The following is a 23,313-nucleotide window of genomic DNA, read 5'->3' on the forward strand; positions in this document are numbered from 1 at the left end:
TTTACAGTTTCACATTCTTCCCCTTCAGAAGCTCCAACAGCAGCTGATTTACAGTCTCGATTAGCACTCCTCTTGTGTGTGGCATTGACTGTATTTGCAGATCTGTTTGGTGGTGCTGTTTGTGTGATGTGCTATGTTGTATTGGTAAGTGCTGGGAGAAATGTACTTGATTCTGTGCCACCCACACACCGCCCTCCCACTCATGGTCGTCTCTGCATCTATACCTCTGGCTCTTCCCGCTCGCCACAATCTCTTTGCTCATTTAAATCCCTACCCTGCATTTATCCCTCTGCTCTCTTTCTCTATCGTTGGCTTTTCAGGAGCGTGTTCCTCTTGCAACCAAACAGGCACACTAACTCACACTCGGCTTCCCGCAATGCACACACACAACACACATAATGCAATTAATAAAAACGCCTGTATTGTGCGACCATGTGTGCTCAAAATGTGCACACACCAAGTGTCAGTAAGTGAAGAGAGGAGGTTGCAGAGCGTCGTTCTAACCATGTCTCTCGTTTGCATTGCAGTGGACGCTCGGCCGACACATTCCAGGTTTGATTGTCGACGACGTGTAAACCCGAAGACAATTCTGGAAATCAAGCAGAACGTTTAGAGACGACTGAGGACAAATTCTCCCGGAGAGCTCTTCTGGAACATTAGTCAGTGGGAGAGCTGCTGCTTTGTGTCTCTCATTTTTCCTCCACTGAACTCTCCTCAGAAGGTCAGAGGAGCATGTAACTGAAACAAGTGGAGCCCTCGGTGATTTCAGCATTCTGTCTCCCCCATCTGTGCCTACATTCTCTGCTACAGATAGGGACGTTTTGATAATTACATATAATTATAATTTCTGTGGGAGACAGATCTGCTTCTGTCTATTATTGCCAACACCTCCAACACAATAACTTCACACATTTACATATTTCTCAACAAAAGTGATATTCTTTGAACCTCGGAGACAAATCAGGAATAATTTTACTTAGAGAGACATGTCACATGGAGAAGCAATGTGCCATTCAGTTCATGTCTAATTAGTGTTACAGTTGAATGACACGGGCGACTTTTTGTGCCTAAAAGCTGAATACAGAACATTTAAAATCTGTGACGTTTGCCTCATTTTGCCATGGAATTTACAGGCAGGGAGTAGCTTACTCGGTTTATGCTTACTCCTGATTTTCAGCTGTTATAGTCTTCTAGCACTTAAGCCGAGCCTCCCTCATTATCACCTGCAGCCCAATCACAGTCACAGTCCGTGCCAGGCGAGTACTGATGCACATTAATCCAACCATAGAAAAGATTGAGATAAAGTGCGTGGTGTGTCTATAGATGTGACGAGTGCCTAGACCAAGTTTACATGGAGACAAGTCCTTGCTCCAGAGAAACCGGGCATCATTTATAGGCAGTTTTCACCTGTGGTGTGGTTTGTTAGTTCCACTTGATTGTTTACAATGACAGAAAACACCAAATATATTGGAAGAATTATAGATTTCATACATTTTTCCAGAAAACAATTGCTTACAGCTTAAATAAGTGCCAATTCTGAATGTATGCAGTGCCAGACTAAAACAGTCATCCAGGAATGAACTAAACAGATAAAACTGTTTACATCTGACAAAACACGGGCCATAGACTATTGTTCAAGTGCCATGATCAGCACAGGAATGTACAGGGCTGCCATATTTTATTGAAAATACTTGCTACTAATTTTTACTGGCCTTTATGGTTACAAAATAATTACGTCCATCCTGCAGTGCGTGAGGTGTTTGCTCTTTTGTTGAGTGGGACATGTAGAACAAGGCATTAAGGACTAAAAGCATGAAGATTGTTGTTTTCAATTTGTCCTTTTTGCAAAGATGCATCCATTTTAGTGTTCTAGACTTGAGGGGTGTTTTCGGAGGGCAAAAGATGAAGTCATTACGCATGCAGAGCTCTTCTCTAGCAGAAAATTAAAACCATTTTAACACCATTATCAACAATTATTGAAACATACCAAGTGATTTTGATAGTGTTAGGTCCTTTCACTTTTGCGGTTCCTGACCTTTTCTATCATAACACCATATAAAAACTACATTTTTGACTAAACAAAATAAGAAAAAAACAAACTTCAAATTTCATCATCCAACATGACTGAATGAAACTACTGATACATCATCAATATCCAGTAGGTCGTACATGCTACTTCAGTATTTCACATGCCATTTTAGTGGGTTAAACTGCAAAAGCGGATACAGTGTTGTAACTGCATTGACTCAACAACAGAAAATAGATCTCTTAGTCATGTAAAAATGACGCCCACCACCAATCTCCGAGTCCTCGCTGTCTCCCTGCTCTCCCTCCTTACTGCCCCACTTACCACTGTTGTGGAGACCTCTCCGTCCCCCCCACCTCAGCACGCAGACCGCTCTGGCCGGCTGTTCACCGAGCAGCCCAAGACCGGTCCCAGTCCCTCTCTCCTGCTACTCGCCATGCAGGCCAATATCAGGCCAGCTGCTCTCCAAGGCAGGACCAAAGCCCCTGAGAAACTTCCAGAAAACTCAGAGGGAGTTCTGGAGTCGCCTCCAAGACCCCTTCCCCAGGTCATGTTCCCCAAGAATGTGACCTCAGCAGAGGCCCTCGCACCTCCCTTAGGCGCAGCCAAGGTGGCGCCCATTCGACCCCGCCTGATGGACGTATGGATGGATGTATGTCGGGGTTATTATGACGTAATGGGGCACTTTGACAGCGCTTTCAACTGCTCCAAGGACACCTTCATCTATTGCTGTGGAACCTGCCACTATCGCTTCTGCTGCCCGGAGCGCAGCCGGCAGCTGGAGCAGGACTTGTGTAGAAACTATGACTCTCCACTCTGGGCCAAGCCACCGACAGACCCCATGATCACATCAGAGGAACTAGGTCCTGACATAGACTTTGACCCACTGAAGCAGCAGAGCCACAACACGGGCTTCGTCATTGGAGGTGTGGTTGTGTTCATGGTGGCTGTCGCTGTCGGCATCAAGGTGGTCTTCAACAAGGTGCAACAGGAGGCCAACCAAAGGGACCTCAATATGCCCAGGTGAGGCTTTCCTTTTCCTTGTGTCGCCTCTCACTTCTGGATTTGTTACTGCGCTCCATGATTTGTTACTTCGTCCCATGTATGAATACTGTAATGAAATTAGGTTTTCAGGACTCCATAAATGGCCCAGATTCATCATTCTGGGCTCAGAATAATGTTATTAGTCATCAGTTGAAACATATTTGAGTGGCTGCTGCAGAATTCATGGTTGTTTTGCTTCCTCTGGGCTTTTTATCTCATATATGGGCTGTAATCTTGGCAATAAAAAGATTTGCATTTTGATTTTGGTGCAGGGCTACAGTTGTGGAGGATGATGGTTGTAGACCGATGCTGAGCGTTGGTTGATCCCTTAAAGAATGCAAATAATTAATAGCATATTGTTTTCCATCATTGTGCGCACATTTATATCCAAACCATTGGCAGGTGATTGTGAAAAACACTGTGTCTGATTCCTGCACAATTTAAATACAGTTTATTTTGGAAAAATAATTTGCTCTCACATCAAATTAGCCTTCATCCTCACATCACTATGCTATGATGATCTGATGATACACATAATAACAAACATGAAAAAGTCATCATCATAAAAAGTGCTAGACCTAAAACACAGACTAAGCATAACCTCACAGTGTTACACATGTTTTATCACTATGAATTTAATACGCTGTGGTAGCCAATCATTAGCCAATTGATTACTGTCAGTTTTATCTTGTGCTTCCTTTTTGCTTGTGTTCATTACATCAGAGCCCTGGTTGACATGTTGCGACACCAGTCGAGCCCAGTCCAGCAGGATGAGAGAAACAACAGCGTGGCTCTGGCTGTAGGAGACGGACAGGGGACGCTGGGGAGACCACCAAAAAATCTTTATGCTCCGGGACTGCCAAGCAAGGACAACAGATGTGAGGGTCTAGGTTTTTTCTTTTTCTTTTTACAGAGTTAGTGAATAGCGCAATCAGAGACACAATCAGAGCTTTTGTAACTCTGTATGCAGGGGCATGTCGCTGTTGTCACGTCTCTGTGTGAATGCACAGAGGTTTTTTTCTCTGTCCCACCACCAAGATGTCTTTGTAAGCATTAGGCATTATGGACAAAAGGCTTCCTCTCTGGTGGTGTGCAACAAAAATTGTCGGAAATGTCTGTGTACTGCCTGTAGTTACTGAGAAATGATACCTCTGAGTGCACTGTGTAATAATTAGGCCTCCATTTTAAGATTAAAGCAGTTAAATCTGGAGATTAGTGCTTTCATAATGTGCATGCCTCACTCTGTACGTGTGAGATAATGTGAAGGTGAACGGAGGCAGATAGGTAGATGTCTATAGTTGCCTTGTTTGTCTTTGTTTTTTTTATGCTAAAGCACCATTGAACTGGAAACTGACATCCATTTTGTTCTATTACCTTACAGTGGGTAATTTGCAGCACAATTTCATCCACTCATCAGGATCCAGCCCCAAACACACCGCGACTATTGGTAAGGCAGCTGGTGAAAGCCGGGCTCCTATGTAAATTACATGTAATCACCACAATGCTTCATTTACTTTGTTCAGTTTCATTTTAAGCTCCAAAGTAGACTCATTCATTCCAACAATAATAATGATTATCATAGCTGTTGCTTGTGTCATTGTCGAAAGCAAGTTAAAAATGGTCTGTTCCAGTGGATGTTAGCAGATTCACACATTGCTACATGCAGTGCGCTATATCCAGAGGAGCAAATCTCATTTAACACACAGTTGTTTTCTCCCTGTGGTCTCTGTAGAGCGCACCCCTCGAATGAACAATGCTCAGCTGGCAGCTGGAGGCACCCTGCTCTCCAGTAAACACAACAACACCAAATCCCAGCCTTCCTTCCACCATTCCCTGCACAACCTGGCTCAGCTGCCGCCCTCCTATGAGAGCGCCACCAAGCCTGAGCTCAACAGATACTCCTCACTCAAACGCCTCGGTAAGTATCGTCGTTTTTTTCAAGTGAGGAGACGAAATGCACCAGCCTGTCTGCCCCTCACTCTCCGTACAGCGCTGATTCTGCAGCTGTTTCATGAGCACTGAAGCACTGTGGCAGTCTTGACACTGTGGCATAGAGTGCAGGGTGCGTCATTATGTGCTGATGCTATTTACTGTGGTGCTAAACAATTCAGAGAAATTTTGTTTGGCTTACAGAGAAAGGTCTTGATGAGTACTCGTCTGGTTACTGCACCACCAAGCGCCGGCCTCACACAGCCCAGCCAGCCCTCCAGTCCTCTCAGCACCACCTCCACTGGGGTGGAGACTACACTCTCAGTGGGAGAGGAACCCTACCCAGGCATGCAGTCCGTCCCTGGATCCCGCCGCCACCTTCTGGCATGCCTGCTTCACCCACCCCCAATCCTTACCCCCTGGATCCCCCAGAGCCCCAGTACAACCCCAATTACGACACTCTCTCCAAGCCCCCGAGGAAAGTCAAGTCAACTGACCAGCTGCTCAACATGGGTGACGTCCCTGGCAACACGGGGACCCTGTCCAGGCTGTCCAAGAACCAGCAACACCAGTACTACAAAGCCATGGCTGCCTCCAATAAGAACTCCAACACGCAGACCCTCACCAGGAAGACCCAGGACAGGAGAGAGGAAAGGCAGGAACGACTGCTCATGTCCCCGGACCATTTGGAGGAGAGGATGGGGGTCGGCGGGATGGGGGTGGTAGATCCGTATGCCCACACAGGAGGGATTGTCCCCACGCTGCCTCGCCAGCAGAAGGCCCAGTCCCAGCAGAACGTCTGCGCCACGCCCTCCCTCGATCGACACCATATGATCAAGATGAACTCTCACCCCACGTCCGGACGAGAGCAGGAGAGGAGCACGGCCATGACAGGGCACATGAGTGGGGGCATGGGCTGGGCAGGGGAGATGCCCGGGGCTGGGGTAGTCATGGGAACGGGAACACTAGGAGGCCACAGCGCCAGGAGGATGGCTTTTGCAGCGAAAAGGCAGAACACCATTGAGCAGCTACATTTCATACCGGGAGGTGGCGGTGGGGGGTCAGGAGGAAGTGGAGGAGGAAGTCAGGGGATCAGGACGGGGAGTAAAAATGAGGTGACAGTGTGAGGTTTGTGCCTAATGTAGAGTTTACCCCTCATTAAAGGTATGGGAATAGATCAGCCTTTTGCATTTAACTATTAGATATACAACTACAAGAAATACACTAGAAGTATAAAGTATAGTAACAGTATAATGTGTTTAGGCTATTCACATCAGTGTTATCTTGTAATTAAATAGCTTAAATATGATTACTTAATTAACAATCTAGGTGGGGAATATCTGTTCCAAATATGCGATAGCCTACATCAGCCATATTTTGTAACAAAATTTGCCATATTGCCATATACAGCGGTGCCATTACTTGTAGAAAGACTGACTGGAAGGGTGAAACAAAACCAACAGAAGTGTCGTTCATAATTTTGTTTTTATATACATATATTTATATACATATACATATATATGTATATAAATATATACATATATGTTTTTTCAAAAAGTACTCAGGAGCCATATTAGATAGAGAATGAGACCATATATATATATATATATGTATATATAGGTATATATATGAATATATATATATAGTTATATATAAATATATAGTTGATGAAGAGGAGGCCCACATGGAAAATTGTATCACAGAATTTAATAGAGAATTGAGCCAACTACCTGCTGGACTGTCAACCTGCACAGCCCCCACAGACAATGATTTATTAAACAGACTCTCACGAGTGAAAAGCCCGGCGGACCAGATGAGTCTGAATGACCTGGTGAAGGATTTTGGAAATCTGACACTCAGCTGAACCAACCTCACCCTGACACATGGAGACAGAACTGATATTTGTTGCTTCCCATGTAATTGAGCGGACGAGGTGGGGGCTTTTTCTGACTGGGACACAGCAGCCTGACGCTATCGGCAGGACTCTGCGCCCGATTTCAACTGCGGACGTACCCACATTACCAATCTGACGCCTGGGTTGCCTAGTTTTCCATGTGACCTTAGATCAGATCCCCAGAGGGACTCGCACTCTGGCCACTGTTACACTACAGGAGTGTAAACTGATGTTAGAATACATTATGGGTGAGTTCTCCGTAATGTTTCCATCTTTAGATCAGGACCTAACTAAAAACAATGGGCTACCAAATAATATAGAGCCATCTGTCACGTTATTACGAGAAATCTTGACACGAACAAGCACGAGTCAAGACATAACAGAACAGACATATGTGTTCAGTTTACCAATACAAAGGCAACTTACATTAATGTAGGTTGTGTACAAAGAGCAAAGGTTTTTCTACAGAGCACAACTGAATAGACCATGACGCAGAGGTTGCACTTACACAACTGTCCTTCAAAGCCATTTATGGAGATACAAAGAAAATACCACAGAGGAAGCTGGTCTGACAATCACCATTTTATTATTCTCACCAGGTGACAAATTATTCAAGTCAGTGATATTTTGTACAGTCAAAGGATTGGCTTCAGAGCAAGCCAAAAAACCTCTGAGTCAGGAGAGAGGGCGTCCTGAGGCCTTCTCCTGCGTGGCTTCATCTGCCGTAAGAGACTCGGATGGTTAGGGAGCCCTTCCCATCCTCAAGACGAAGACCTTGCTGTATCATAACGCACTTCAGCCAGTATGAGTGAAAAAAAAAACAAAAAAAAACACAGAAAAGAGAAAAAAAAATCTTCATCAATAACAACGCTTATCAATACTAAGGGCTATCCTATCCTATATACTGTAGTATGTGATATCTGTGGTCCATATAAGATACTATCTCTTTCTCTTGATTTTGTGTTGATATTGTCATGATGTATTAAGTATTAATGTGTACAAAAAACAAGAGCAATTTAAGCACAGTTCAAAGAGAAACACAGAGACAAAACTTTGCACAAATCTGTCCCCTGATATTTGCACCAGATACAGACTTACTTTGTATCATGTCCTCAAGGTTTACATTCTGTACAAGCATGGCTGAAAGTGTGACTGACCAATGGAAGGTACTGTATCGCGGAAGGATCTTTTTTTATTTTTATCAACACTAATCTGAGATAATTGTGCAGATCAAAGAAGGAACTTGGTACTGCTTGGTTTTTGTTCAGTCATGTGAGAGGATACAGAGATGAAATACTGATAACAGAAACACAGATTTCATTTGGATAATCTTCCTATACACAGTGCTAAATGTAGTTGTTATGAATATGATGGAGTGTTATTATTAATAATTATTATAACTGTTATGGTTATTATTAACAATTATCTTATGATGTGATGTTCTTTTACTTGGTGGGATTTAAGTGTTTATTGTTTTTAGATAACTAGCATTCTCATGACTAGTTGGTTTTTCATACATTTGGTCATAAATTCAAGTTTTTAAAAACATTCCGAATCTTGATGCATGCCAGCTCCATTTCATTGAGAGGCATTTACAGTATGCCTGGATATTAAGGTCATCCACGCTTGTATGGCCAATCTTTCCAGCTGTGTGTACTGTGCCTAGACATCGGCCTTATGACTTCTTGATCTCAAGTGATTACTTAGGTTTCCACTCGGGTACAAAAATGTCTATTGAAAAAATCTGCAGCCTTCTAAACGTATGTGTAGATGACGGTGTTTTAACAGCCAGTGAGGGATAGATGTGTTTGGGACGGGCCGGAGGTTATTAACGCCACCAGACCGGACACAGTCTGTTGGCTCCACTGCAGCAGCCTGACCCAATAACTTATTATAGGTTGTACACACTAAGCCCATGATGCCATAATGTATGTGTGTTCGGATGAATGTTTATTACACAGAAATGGAGAGAAATGGAGGTCTAATGGAAACGTGAATGCTTTGAGTGCAGTGTCTTTTTCAGGGAAATAGGACAGGTGACATACAGTAGTATTAGATTTTTTTAATAGAACCACAAAAGGTCTGTAGCAAAGTCTGTAATATCTCACAAGCCATATCCATTGACACTCATTATCACGATTTTATAAATGGTTAATCTAATTTGTGCAAGTATTGTATTTTGTATAGCTAGTACAATCAGAATATTTTGAGTGATCTCTTCGACATTAATTTGAGGATTCGACAAATTATGTGTTAGTATTTAATGAATTGTACAGTGCCAAGCTCATAACATTTTGTTGTCTTTCTATTGTCATAGCCTCCGACAAGACTACAGGGGTTATTCCTTTTTCACAACTGAGAACTAATACCCAGACGAGAGAGCTAAAAAGCTAGTCATCAGAAAGAAATGAATGAATATGGTGTGTGTTTTTGCCATTATGAATTCATTTAGAGAGAGGATGGTTAAAGGCCACCTGAAATGTAAAGCATTAAATTGTATGGACAGAGATCGGGTCCAGTAATTCCAGAAATTCATGGATTTATTTTCATGCCTATAAATTTCAAATCAACCCTTTTGTTATTGTTCAATGCATTGATCCCCTTGGATACGACAGTGACTTACAAAGAATTTGTATAATAAAGTTGGTGGAAAAAAATGTCATTCATTATGGAGTGTGAGGTTTCTTGAATTATTATTGTTAGTATATCCCCTTTACATTACGTAATCTATTTTTTTTCTACCTGAGACATTTGAATGGTTGGGTCGTTCACAACCTGTCGTTATGTCTCCTCCTCTGACATAATGATTATAAATATTACCAAATCAAATTTCTGTCATTCAGTGACACAGGTATATAGTCTATATATTCTTATCTTAGAATGGAATATTTTTAAGTCATCCCATAACGACTGGGCCTCTCACAAGCTTTTCTTAAAGAGGCAAACTTTGAAGCACCATGCACCTCACCTTGCAACAATGTTAATACAGTATATAAGCTCGGCTCTGTAATTTACAATCATCTTTCATATGATACTTTATTCATCTATGAGGGAAAAACTAATTTCTGCATTTTGTAGGACTAGATAACACCTGTATTCCCTCCAAGTGCCAAATCTGTCTATCTAAGATGTACCAACATGTCAGCTGTCAGATAGATGTCTATGTCCTTACTTGCACAAAGCTAATTCTGGACCATCTTAAGTAGGACTAATTTGCTATGTAATCTAGTTAAATTAAGACTCTTTTGAACTAAAACACATGGAAAGCCAATAAACTACTTCTCTGTGTCAGCAAAAAATGTGTGTCTTCTGGAAAGAATTTAGCTGACACAGAAATGTTCAGTGCTAGAGAAAGTATTCAGATTAAGTAAAAGCAGCAATGCTGCATAAATTAAGAATACTCAATTAACCTTAGGAAAATGTACTCAGAGTATCAAAAGTGAAAGTGTGAGTGAGTATTATTTTACATTACGTTCATTGTGTATTATATATTATATTATTGGGTTGGTGGAGCTAGTTTTAACCATTCTATATACAGATGAGTGGTACAAAAGGTACAACCTTCCCCTCTGAGCTGTAGTGGAGTAGAAGAGTAAAGGGCCTTAAAATTGTACTTAAATACAGAACTTTAGATTTATATTGTTAAAGTCCACCACTGGTTACACAGACAATTTTACCACAGTATTTAGTGATGATCTTCCCTTTTTCATTGCTTGCTCCAGAACATATTGTGCCCTTTTTGTGTCACAGTTATTAGTTGAGGTAGAGCTACAATTTTTTGCAAAAATATCTCACTCTCTTTAGGCCAGACAGACTTATGACAGACTAACAGACGAACATATGTTTGTGAAACAAGCCCCAGTTCTGAGACCTGTGGTTTGGTCAGAGGCAATGTGTTATGAAATTGGGATTCTAAAAATAACCATGAGACAAATTAGTATTTTATGAGGGGTCAAACCAGAAGCAACAGCTCTATATTAACAAAAAGTCTTTTAGTCTTCAGCAGGTTAGTGAGCACACACACTCACTGACCTAAAACGCCACATCACAAAGGATGTGAGATATTGTATAATACGCTGTAAGGCTATATGGTGCCAGTGGGAGTGGACAACTGTGGTTTTAAATGAAATGAAAAGGTGAAATTGTCTTCATATAACTTACAGCTCTAGACCTGAGTGCAGAGTTATATCATACTGTACCTGCGGTGAGGGCAATGCACTTCATATCTAAAACCTCTTGTGAGTACGTTTATTGCACTGAGATGTATGAAGGCTTAAACAAAAATTATTATGTTTGATTTAGAGCACTGGCTGCCACTGATGCATTCCAATCATTGTAATTTGCACATTTCACCACCAGGAGGTTCACTGGCTCGTCAGTGCTGAGACAAAACCAGCATAAGGCCTTCACTCATCATTTTATATGTTTTAACAGTAAAACACATTGCTGCTAACTTACACAGGGCAGATTAATGTATAGAGTGTGTTAAAGAAAGCTGAACATATCAATAACATCTGGCTATTCTCAGATAGTATCATGGATGAATAAGCTTCCCACACTGTCAACACCTGTCACCATTCATATTAATGCTTTATATATCTGCTCAGTAAAGTGAAACCCCATTTTTCCCAAATCATGCTCAGTTTATGATACTAACTAGAGCTGAGAGAGGCTGCTGATTTGATAGAAAAGACAAATTAATATTCAAATTGCAAATGTATGTGTGTGAGACGAGGCTTTTGGGGCTTTTGATGGTCCTGAGGAAAAGATTCTGTAAATGTAAAATGTTCTGTGCACACAATTAGCATCCTAACTCAGGCATGATTACCATCCTCTAAAAATCAGAGAGGCAGAGAGCTGGAATTATTCACATGTCTCTGATTAAAATGATTGAATCAAATCCGAGATGTATGCAATGGTAAAATCATGATTTAGCCTGAGCTCCTGCGTTCCCCATAACTTAAAGCTGTGGAAGACCACAAGTCATATATCCTATATGTATTTCTGAATCATCGTATTGATCCGATGATGAGATTTGGCTGATCATGTTTGAACTGGTTCAACTGTCCAGAGAAATGAGGAGGAGAAATGAGGAGATAAACATCTATACATACAAAATAATATGTAAATAACAAACAAAATTATCCGTTTTGTTATTTATTTTTCCTTTTCATTTATACGTTATATGGTTTATGAGCTATGAAAATCTGGACAAACTGACAAATGGGACTGACATAACTGGAAGGAAGTGTATGAATAAAATGTACTTTGATTGTAGTATTTACAGCAACTAACTAATATTCTATCAATATAAAACATTCAATCTTACTCACACGCGCACATTTTCTTTTAACATATATCTGTGACACACTTATTAATTCTACTTGGCTGTTTTTTTGGGTTCATGCTCTACCTGTTTTCTAAACCTGCCATCCCATCACCTAATTTCTACCTCTCTAAACACGAATGTCTGTATGACGTTAATTTGAAGTTTATTATAATAATTATCTCTTTAAATGTGTACTTATATGGAATAATATGTGAAAGTGTGCTACGACCTATGCCTAACCCTAATTAATGAGGTCTTGAATTAGAAGTAGGCATTTTGTCTCTGGACTAATAGATATGAGGCTGAATAAAAGTTTCCTTTGACTTTTTTTCACTTAATGCTGTGCATTTTCAAGAAATCTTATAAATGTATAATATAATTAGGGAAAAATAGGCCTGTATGACAGCCATTGTGCAGCCTGGGGAGAGGTCCCCAGCCTCCCCCTGAGACTGAATAATGTTTAATATGCTCGGACAGAGGCTTGTGGAGGAGGAAAGGGCAGCAATCATCTGAATAAGCAGTGCTGGTGAAGGAGGATCCCCCTTTCCAGCAGACCGTGAGTCGGCTGTGAGCCCTCCTGAGCCGTCCATGAGCCCCGCTGCTGCTACCCGGAAATATTACAAGGGCCGGAAAGGACCAATGTTAAGAGAGCACACGTCACTCACTTTTACCCAAAAATATTATCTCCGACCACCCAAATTTCTCTCGGCCGTCGAAATCTTTGGCAAAAGGTTTACCAGCACGAGTGGTCGCAATCAAATGGAAAGGAGGCGGCTGCGGTACGAGTCGGCGTTGATTTCTTGGGGGATCGGTGTAAGCTTTCACCCAGCTCAGCATCAGTGAAAATGGCTCTGGCTAACGACTGGAAAACAGCACGCAGAAATGGACGCGGACGATAGCTAACGTAGCTAGGCGGATAGAAGAAGGCGTGACAGGCCTCATCCATCTGCAACTGTGCTCTGCAACTGGATGCGTAGGTAAACATTTGCCGAATATAGGTTACGCAGATGTAAATGCTAACGCTAGCGTCGTGCTGTTAACGGTGGTCGGCGTGCTTTTAATGTGGTTTAAGGATGACGGCTAACGTTAGCAACTGAGCTTAGAGGTTTTCTGGACTGCGTGTGGCTTCAAATAGCTAAACACGCCGAGCCTGTCTAAAATATGATGCTAATGGGAAACGTGAAGTTTTGCATGCAAGCGCGTCCAATGTTTTTCTTTTTTTTTCCTCCAAATGTTAGCCAATACTGTTACAGGATGCTACTTCAAGTGCATCCGTTATTACTTGCGCCTGTAAGGCACTGCTAATGTTTACATTGTGCAGCGAGCGAGACGCTGGTGTTAATTTAAGCTTTTCTGTCCTTCTCCACAGGATCGCCGGTTTACATTAAAATGAGAGGCAGTCAAATATGCGATAGATTATCTTCCTCATCTGCCAGGGGAACTCTCTCCCCTCTAGGTTCATCGCATCGATTAGAGGAAACGGTAAGATTTTACGAGGTGAGCAAAACGAGATTCAAAGTGACTTACTGTACCGTAGACTGTGCACTTTCAGCCAGCTCAGAAGTGCAGTAATGGGAAATTTATTCAACTTACATTCATGTAGTGCAAGAAAAATGCATTATGCAATAGTTAAATGTTAAATTCTCCCCCTTTTTGTCTTTATAAAAAGTGAATTTATTCAATTGAATTGTTTAGATTTCTCCAATTGGAATAGGAATTGAGTTAGATTAGATATAGTTTACTTTACTGTCATTGCACATAGTGTGCACAACAAAAGAACTCTAGTATCTGATCAGATAGTGCAATCAGCCGCAAAGTGCTTTACGCATGAATAAGAATGAATCAGTGTACAGAATGAATCATAACTAATACGGAGTATGTGCAGCGTGAATGGATGTAAGCGGATATCTACAGGTTGGTCATCCTCTTAACCTACCTTGAGGTGCCACACGTCAGCACCTGATCCTGTCTAATAACCCTGTTATTCCTACTCAGGTGATTGCCAACTACTGATATTCATTTGAGAGCATTTATCAAACTAAAAACACTTTACAGTGTTATTTGCTACATTTGGTGGACAGACAGGTTTAATGTGCTGAATACTCAAATGCTTTTGTGACTGTCTGGTATTAAATTGGCACAGGCATGAAAAGCTAGTCGTACAAGTATGGTGAACTTTGAACCCAAGTTCTTTTAAATGATTGAATAAAAATAATTAACATTTTTTTGTAGGATGGGTTGACCTGCATTTGAAAACATTCAGTACAGCTCTTTGATGTGCAGTTCCACACTAACGACTGATGAATAGTTTCACATTGAAAAGGAAAACCTGGATAAAGGACACTCGCTGTCCCAGTGAAGAAATGCAGAAATACTGCCTAAAAGGGCTCTCAGGACCGAATAACACCTCAAACTGAATGCACATCCTCTTATATTTGATGAATATTTATCATCAACCTGTTTTAATGACTGCGTGTAAGTTGTGATTTGCCCTGTTTCATTTTTTCTTATGCGACACATGATTTTCTATTAATGCAAAATGTAAACTGGGAAAACTGTCAACTTCTTTGTGATGATAATTACAATTAATGATTTGCAGAATTATGTCAGCACATGTTGTAAAATGTAGCTGGGGTAAATAATCAGTTACATCCGCACACCTGCAGTTAACCATAAGCGAGACATCTGCTGTCTGATGTGGTGTTTGATGCCACACTGCCACACTTCTCTTTCCTCTGTGTGCCTCTTCATTAGTAAACATTTGGTACTTGCAGAGACAGCAGCATATGCTGGACACCTGAGAGGACAGAGTACAGTGTGAGATACTGTACATCACAGAACTGCTACGGCATAAAAGGGTTAAAAGGGGTTGGTAAGCCAGTGTATAATAAATACGCTGGGTCACTTTCTCCAAAGTATCTTTGTTAAAACAGCCGTGTCTGCCTCCTTTCACCACTAACATAGCTTTATGGCAGAGACCTATTATGAACAGCTATATGTGTAGACCATGAGAATGTTGAAAATAACTTTTGCCTCCTTAGTAAGTATGAACCTAATGATAAAAAAGAATTGGCACTGACGCAACAATTGTGGTTGTGCTACAATCCTGCAAAACCACATCATGGTAAGTTATTACAAAATATTAAAAGAGCGCATATGTTTATTGACCTGTTGAAGTGGCTGTAAAAGTAGAATTATCAGGAAAGCCTTGAATAGTTGAGGCTTGTATTTCTTTGCGTGACATAAACAGAAAATGTTCACAAATAGTGTTCAAGTGTCACTGGAAAATGAATTGTTTATTGGTCACACTTAAACTGATGGGCTAATTGGCTCACAATATTAAGAAACCTTTGGTCAATAAATTGCCGCATGAATAAGACACCAGTGATACCTGAAACTTAATATGTCAAGTACTAATTTGATGTATCAAATTCATTATATATATATATAGAGAGAAAAGTATTCTGTTTAACTTAACAGCTCTAATTGCAATTGTAATTACAAGTATTGTGACATTGTAATTGCAATAAATTGATAATAAATAAATTAAAATTATTATTTCACCAAATTTGGCCCATGGAGTTACAGTACAGTCTTACGTTTCTGTCTTTATAGATTCTCCTTAATGGAAGGGGTTTCTTGTTAAAGGTTAAAGGCCTGTGAGAAACGGACTGTGTGAAATTTGATTCAAAATTACAGCCCTCTTCCCCTCTATGACTTTCATCACCTTTTGAATTTTGTTTTTTCAGCTATAGGAACTTCTTGGCTGAACACGGATGAGGAATCTTGCTTAGATGAAGGAAAATGTCAACGCAGTAACTCGTAAAGGAAACCAGAAGAAGTAATTTGAACTGCTTCTCAATAAAAACTATTCTAAGCACGTTAGAATAAAGGTGGAAATTTCCTGTCAAAAAGACACTTTTACCCTTTGATCATAAACTCATCTTCCTGGCTACCCCGCTCATTTTGGATGTGGAGTGTGAGCCGTGGATGATTGACAGGGAGTAGCAGCACCAGAAGTTACCGATCAGGGGAGACGAACTTTAGATTTAAGACATTCAAGTAGTTCTGGAAAACAATAGTATCATAACCTCACAGGGTAAAGTTTGTCTTTCACCAGTGGTGGGATCATTGTTGCTGCTCCTAGCGCTGGAGGTTTGGCCCCTGCACCCCCATGTGCCATTGAGTGGGAAATGTTCCAATTTGGAAAATACAATCTGGACATTATAGAGATGTTAAGTGGGCATCAGGCCCACCAGTTCAAAGGCCTCGGTTTAGATCGACAACTGCAGCATCAACAGCAAGTGCAACTTCACCAGCATCAACTCCAACAGCAGCAGCAGCAGCAGGCTGAGTCTTCTGGAGCTCTTCTGTCTGGACTTGGCTTGGGCCCCCTGCAGGGGTCTAGAGGTAACGCCTTTTCTGATTCTGCCTCCATTTTTGCCAAGATGAGTGCCCCTCCTCCCCCACCTTTACAACAACAGCCTTCCTCATCTCAGAGCTCTCGTTCAAAGTCAAGCAAGATGAGCAGCAGCAGCAGCTCAAGCCATTCTTCAGGCTACCCACAGTTCCTGCGCTCTTTCCACCCGTCTGAGGCAGCACTAGCACAGGAGCAGTTACACCCAGGTGTAGGCCGCTTTGAGCACTTTGCCGGGGGAAGTAGCGCTAGTGGGAGTGCTGGGGGATTAGGAGGATTAGTAACATCAGCACCTCCACCCCCTCCTCCTCTACATCCCGGCCTCTCTGTACCCCAGGCATCATCTGGTCCCTCCTCCTCTTCTCCTTCCCCTTCAACCTCTGTGGCCACCTCTAATAACCCTTCTAGCAGCAGTGCAGTCAGCTCATTGGGACACCAGTTGGTTGGGGCCCAGTCTGATGCACGGAGCCTTCACCAACAATTTAGTTGCATGCTAGCTGCTAATCAGTATTTTCTTTCTGGGGTGCCTGCTAACGCTAGTTTAGAGCAATTTCTTGTTCAACAGGGAACTCATAACCACTTAGGGATTGGTTTAAGTCAGACAGGTGGGGAGCCTAGCACTAGTCTCGCCCCGCCTCCTGCTTTGCATTCTTCTCACTCACATGGCCACTCCACTCCCCAGTCGCAGCAGGCCCCACAGCAGCCTCCCCAGCAGCAACAGCTTCACACCCTTTCTCATCCTCACTCTCATTCTCATCCGCACCATCCGCTCCACCCAGGCTCCCAGCCGTCATCACTGGGTGGCTTTGACTTCCAGGGCATCCCTGTACTCTCATCAAATCAGATAGCTTCTCTGATGCAGCAGGAAGCAGGGTTGCCCCTCCCCTTGCCACTTCATTTATCCTTGTCAAAGGATGATGGCAAAGGGGAAAGCAGTGGAGGTGGAAGTAGTAGTAGTGGCACCAGTAGCAGTAGGAGGAAGAAAGCTATGGCTGGCTATTTGCCGCAGAGAAAATCTGAAAGTGGTAGTAATAGCAGCAGCAACCATGGCCACAGCAGCCACAGTGGTAATCCCAGCACTAGTAGTAATGGGGGAGGGCTTAGTCACGGTCAGCCCCCAGCTTTAATTGGGAGTGGGGTCGGTATGTCAAATATGGGTGGAGACCCATCATCCCTTCTTGCCTCATCATCCTCATCCTCATCCGTAGTTTCTTCCTCCTCCTCCTCTGCTCCCTCCTCCACTGCTGCCTCAGTACTGGTTACTAATGATTCTCACCTTTCTAAATCTGATAACCAGAGCTCAATGCAACCCAACCCCACAGTGTCTGATACAGAGCCCCTTTATAACTGTGGAGATTGTGGCAAAAGCTTCCCTCACCTTTCAAGCCTTCGCAGGCATTTGCGCATGCATGAGCCAACCACAGCAGGTACTAGCAATAGTGCCACTACTGGCCCAAACCCCATTCATATTAAAACACAGTCTGACCCAAGCCTTCCCCATTCGACTCAAGAAACTCCTCAGTCCTCATCCAATTCTTGTCCTAGCCCAGACAAAATATTTCATTGCCCTGAGTGTGGCAAAGGCTTTAAGAAAAAAGGGCACCTCCTGCAACATGGTGTTATACACTCCTCAGCCCGCCCATATGGCTGCTCCACCTGCTCTCGGGCTTTTAATCGTAGAGAATCACTGACACGCCATGAGAAGATACATGAGGAAAAGCCATTCCGATGTCCCGCCTGTGGTCGTGCCTTCCGTGAGAGCACCTCTCTACTCAACCATGCTGCCTCAGGCACCTGCGGCAAGCCAGGTAGGGGACCCAAACAAAGAGGCAGCAAGACAGGAACTGATGGTGAGGACAGAGTCGGGGGAGGGGGTGGAGGAGGTAATGGAGGAGGGGGAACTTATCAGAGCAATAGAGGGGTTATTTATGGGAAAACTGAGGAAGAAGATGGTGTAATCATTGTGGGGGAAGGAGAACCAAAATCAGGTTTAGGATGTGATGGTCTGTTTCAGTCTGGAAGGGGAGGGAGTTCAAATGACAGGGACAGAACAGATGGTAAATACCCCACTGACTACTCTCGGAATCGTTACACAGGCTACCACGATGACCACCGTTCTCAAGGTAATCCATCTCCATGCTACTCTGGTGCCTCCCCCTGTGGAAGTGGGATGGCGGGCCCAGCTCTGAGAAAGGCACCATTGGCCCCAACACTGCATCCACACTCACAGAGCCACAGCCAGCACCACCATCCGCAGCAACAGCCCCACCTGCCCCTTTCTTCTCTACTGGATGATTCAGAGGATGATGTCACTAGCTCTGTCAATAACGCCATCTCCGCTATAACAGCAGCTAGTAACAGTGGAAATAGAGGGGATGATAGGGGAGACATCATAGGAGGTCTACTAGGTGGTCTTGGTTTAGGTCCTCTGGGCTCACCCTCATCAACATCTATGGATAAAAATTTCAGAGGTGGTGGCAGCCAGGAGGCTATGAGCAGCAATCCACAGAATCCTACTGCCAAACCAAAACGTCCCCGCAAACCCAGAGCTAAGAAAGATCCTGCACCCGGTGGACAGCCCCCCAAACGTAGGCAATACACCCCCAGAATGGGGCCCAGTGGCCTCCCACGCACCCACCTTTGCAGTGTCTGTGGTAAGGGATTTGCACGCCGCGAGACCCTCCGCCGGCACGACCGCATCCATACTGGAGAAAAGCCCCATCACTGCACTGTTTGTGGAAAGTATTTCAGAGAGGCGTTTCACCTCAGCAAGCATCAAACGGTCCACTCTGGGGCAAAGAATTACAAATGCAGCATCTGTGGGAAAGAGTTTGGCTACTCCCAGAGCCTCAGGAGGCATAGCAAACTCCACCAGAAAGGGGAGTTGGAAGAAGTGCCCACAACACCAGCTGCGGAGAACCTCAACAGCTTTAACCCAAACCCTCAATGTAGCGTGGCCCAAGACAGAAGCCAGAACCAAGCGCCAAGCACCTCCTCCTATTACTCCTACTCACAAGACGTCAAGCCTCAAGACACCAACCCCCAGCCACAACCGCAGCCCCCACCTCCGCCTCGACTCTACACCTGTGCTATATGTTGGAAGTCGTTCCGCCACCACTTCCATCTGACCGCCCATCACCAGACGGTTCATGAGGGTGGGGGTGAAAAGCTCTTCTGCTGTGAAGTGTGTGGGAAAGCATTTGCCTACGCTAATAGCCTCACTCGACACAGGCAATCACAGCATGGGATGACCCGCGCTGAACCGCCTAACCCGCAAGAAGGCAGCAGTGGGTCTGGAGACAACAGAGGTGGGAGTGATGTTAATCAGTCAGCATCTGAGAGTGAGGCTGCCACCAATGCTCTGCTACAAATGGCTCCTTCCACAGAAGGCCACGGAGGGCAGAGCCTTAGTGTCGTCACTCATAGCCACCAACAGGCACCCCCACAGCCACCAGCTGGGTACTCTCCTCTCTTTTATGATGCAGCCCATTCTTCAGCCTCTAGTGCTCCATCTTACTCGCAGCCGCTGCCTCCAAACTCTACAATCATGGCCCCCCAGCACCCGCATTCCCCAGCCGGGGTGAAAGGAGAGCACATATATCCAGCTGGATCACGTAGCCGCACACTACACACCACAGCCCCGTTCCAGCCCCTCACGGAACTGCCCTCCACTGAACATCATCATCTGCATCATCATCTTCATCACTCCCACCATCATCCTCATCATCAGTCAGGTACCCAGTCCCACCAACACCTTGACTGCAGCCTCCAGTTATCACACGATGATATGAGACGATACAAGAAGAAAAAAAAAAAGTCCAACAGGAGAGATTGGAGGGAAAATAAATGGGAATCACAAGATTTAGTCAGATTTGATGGAAGCCAAAAGAAGAGAAAGATAAGTTGTACAATAAGAGGGCAGTTAAGTAAAAAGCAAGGCTCTCTCCGTTTGACGATTAGGCGTGGAGGAGGATCGGGTGGTGGTGGGTATAAGCTTGTCAACACTGGGGGAATGAAGGTGCAGATCCTGTCGTCCCTAAAAGTCCCTGTGAAACGTTTTGGCTGTCCTATATGCCCCAATTCTGTGTTTTCCCGTAAAGCGGGACTGCTAGTCCACATGGCAGTTAAACACCCACAGAAAGCCTCAACCACTCAGGAGCGACTAAGGTGCAGTGTATGTGGAAAGCAGTCTCACAGGCCTTTGGCAGCCTTCATCCATCGGGCCTCCCATCGTGCCAGAGGGACTTTTTCCTGCCGACGCTGCTCCGCTCGCTTCTGGAACGCCACGCTCCTCCACAGGCACAAAGTGTCCTGCCGCCGCAGGGCTAAAGGACTGCTGCGGGGAGATGCTAACAGGCTGAAGCTTTCAAAGAGACCAGGAGAGAGACAGACCCAAGAGGGTCAGGGAGAGATGCCATACCTACAGGGACCATACAGATACTGAGCATTCTGGTATCTGAAGAGTGGCACACAAGAGGGATATTTCAGTTCTAAAATGGGAAGGCGAGAAAAAAAAAAAAGGGACTTGAAAAGGCGTACGCTGCCTGTAGGAGAATTTGCCTCATGTCTCTGTTGACATCTACTCTGCTGACTATTAGAATGAGTGTGTTAACAACTACTGTAGATCATCCTATAAAATATCTCCAGAAACTCTTCCAGATTATATTGGAAGGTGTTTTCAAAGACGTGACTGTTTCCATAGGTTCATTAACCCCTTAAGTGCATTGACACTCTGCTTGGCTGACACTGTGCAGTTACTAGACAAGTTTAGGTGAAATGACCTGCTAATGTATCTTTCTTCCCCATAACTAGAATCCCTGCTACACCTCTTGCTGTATGATAAACGTCTCTGCCGTGTACTTTGTCTTGTTGTTCACTTAGAGGCTCTGAGGATTTTTTAAAAGTGCATTTATTAGGAGTAGGGACATGGGGACAAAGACCTTTGTTGATAGTTTGTCAGTGCATGTTTGTTCTCTGGTCAAGTTTTTTGCTGAGGTTGTGAAATCACTCCTGCAGTATGTGATGGTTTGTTCAGTATATCCCCAGAAGTTTGTAGTGTTAAACTTGATTTGAAAGTTGCTCTATATTCCCTAGTGATTTAATCACATATAGATAAAATGTCAAAGTTGCTGGTAAATAGCATTACAAGGATCCCTCTCCTGCCAAAATGAAGAAACTTACAAAAAGCCTTGCTTAGTGTGTTCACTTTACTTCATTTATTTGAGATATTCCTAGCTTTTATACCAAGAGATTGAAAACAGGTTAAACAAGTGGACTGTAACACATGTTTATCTCATGTAATTTGTATGCTCTTTTTAGCAGTGATTATTTCTACAGTACTTCACCGTGTGTTAAAGACAAGGACCTATCATAATAGAAACAAATGTAATATTCCATGTATTTATGTGTGTAACCCAATCAGTCTTCATGCCAATCTTATAATTAACCCCTTCTACCTTTTACTTTTTGCTGAGTTGCAATCATGTTCTTACTGTCAAGCCTTGTTTTCTTTTTCTTCTGAAGAAAAATACGTTTTAAGTACATCATGTCACTTTATTCACATATGATATGTTCATACCCCTGTCAAGCCTTGTTTTTTTTTCTTCTAAAGAAAAATGATAGTTTTAGTAGATTTCTATCACATTATTTACTGAGAAGTCAGTAGTTGATTATATTTCAGCGATGAATAAACCTTAAGTGTAATCATCTGTTTTCCTTTCGTTACTCATTCAAAGTTACCCACTCCGTCACCCAGAACATGGTACAAACGGACAGTCATTGAACATTAGAGACTTATACCTGTTACCCAAAGTAAGCATTGCAAATTTTACAATTATATATTTAGCTGTGTGTCCTATGTGAATTTCATATCACTGGATTAAATTGATTTCAGGATACAGTTGATATACCCATTGACTTCATTAACCTTTCCAGTGTTATGGGCCAGACTTTTTTCCAATAATTATAATTTATGGTATTTCATCGCCATACTGAAGTAAATGGCTGTGTAAAACTTCTCACTCCTGGCTCCACAAGATGGCAGTAAGCAACTCATTTATACTGAAGTCTTGGCCTGGTGTGGATGAGTGTGACAGTCACATGGATTGTACAGGGTGGACTAGAGAGGCTGAGTGCTGTGTGACTGAATTATGTTCCTGCCTGTTGTTTACTACAAAATGAATGCCACTAAGTCAACAAAATGCCCGAGCATAGGCCTTTTTTCACGGAGAACATTTTCACTTATCACAGTAGGAAAAGTGCAGGTATAAATAATCAAATCAATGAAGGCTGGATTCCATTTAGCTGCTTTAGTTTCTGGGTACTGGAATTGTGCATGCTGGCTCATTGTCACAGCGTACTGGGACAGAGTCATTAACGTTAGTAACACCTGTGCTTTTCCTACTATGACAAGTCAAAATGTCTGCTGTGGAAAAGGCCTATCACTCTGTTATCACAAACATTCAGATATGAATGAGTGAAATCAGTGCACGCATTTGAATTTGGAAAAAAAAAGTCTATTTCTACTGATTCCAAATCAGTGATTACATGATAGAAAAAGCAGCTAAAGTCTTTACTACTTTAGTGAATGACACCAACCACAATGTCCTGCAATTGATGCAGAGGGTGTGTGTGTGTGTGTGTGTGTGTTGGTATTCAGAGTGACAATGACTGTC

The 23,313-nt window shown here is 43.1% G+C and overlaps 2 protein-coding genes across 6 annotated transcripts; both read left to right on the forward strand.

Annotated features, from left to right (window-relative positions):
* Positions 1 to 2,282: 2,282 nt before the first annotated feature.
* Positions 2,283 to 6,126, forward strand: LOC139205798 (protein shisa-6). The gene is made up of 5 exons (XM_070836120.1): positions 2,283 to 3,049; positions 3,794 to 3,948; positions 4,452 to 4,517; positions 4,803 to 4,988; positions 5,204 to 6,126. Exons 1-5 carry the CDS (start codon positions 2,283 to 2,285, stop codon positions 6,124 to 6,126), a joined length of 2,097 nt encoding a protein of 698 aa, XP_070692221.1.
* A 6,714-nt stretch (positions 6,127 to 12,840) lies between these two features.
* LOC139204958 (zinc finger protein 865) lies at positions 12,841 to 22,345 on the forward strand. 5 transcript variants are annotated; one of them, XM_070835002.1, is made up of 4 exons: positions 12,841 to 13,199; positions 13,592 to 13,704; positions 15,972 to 18,447; positions 18,736 to 22,345. In XM_070835002.1, exons 3-4 carry the CDS (start codon positions 16,416 to 16,418, stop codon positions 21,081 to 21,083), a joined length of 4,380 nt encoding a protein of 1,459 aa, XP_070691103.1. In that variant the 5' UTR covers positions 12,841 to 13,199; positions 13,592 to 13,704; positions 15,972 to 16,415; the 3' UTR covers positions 21,084 to 22,345. The 5 variants fall into 5 exon arrangements, with proteins under 5 accessions (XP_070691103.1, XP_070691104.1, XP_070691102.1 ...); XM_070835003.1 differs by having other exon boundaries at positions 15,972 to 16,632; XM_070835001.1 differs by having other exon boundaries at positions 13,592 to 13,719; positions 15,972 to 22,345.
* The last annotated feature ends 968 nt before the right edge of the window (positions 22,346 to 23,313 follow it).

The sequence above is a fragment of the Pempheris klunzingeri genome, chromosome 8, assembly GCF_042242105.1.
Source record: "Pempheris klunzingeri isolate RE-2024b chromosome 8, fPemKlu1.hap1, whole genome shotgun sequence".
Lineage (NCBI taxonomy): Eukaryota > Metazoa > Chordata > Actinopteri > Acropomatiformes > Pempheridae > Pempheris > Pempheris klunzingeri.

Bases quoted from the DNA above. Each gene is read 5' to 3' on its own strand.
- LOC139204958 (XM_070835001.1), top strand. From the start codon at position 16,416: ATGTTCCAATTTGGAAAATACAATCTGGACATTATAGAGATGTTAAGT.
- LOC139205798 (XM_070836120.1), top strand. From the start codon at position 2,283: ATGACGCCCACCACCAATCTCCGAGTCCTCGCTGTCTCCCTGCTCTCC. The intron at 3,949-4,451 runs GTGAGGGTCTAG...ATTACCTTACAG, and splicing joins GCCAAGCAAGGACAACAGAT to TGGGTAATTTGCAGCACAAT. The intron at 4,518-4,802 runs GTAAGGCAGCTG...TGGTCTCTGTAG, and splicing joins CAAACACACCGCGACTATTG to AGCGCACCCCTCGAATGAAC.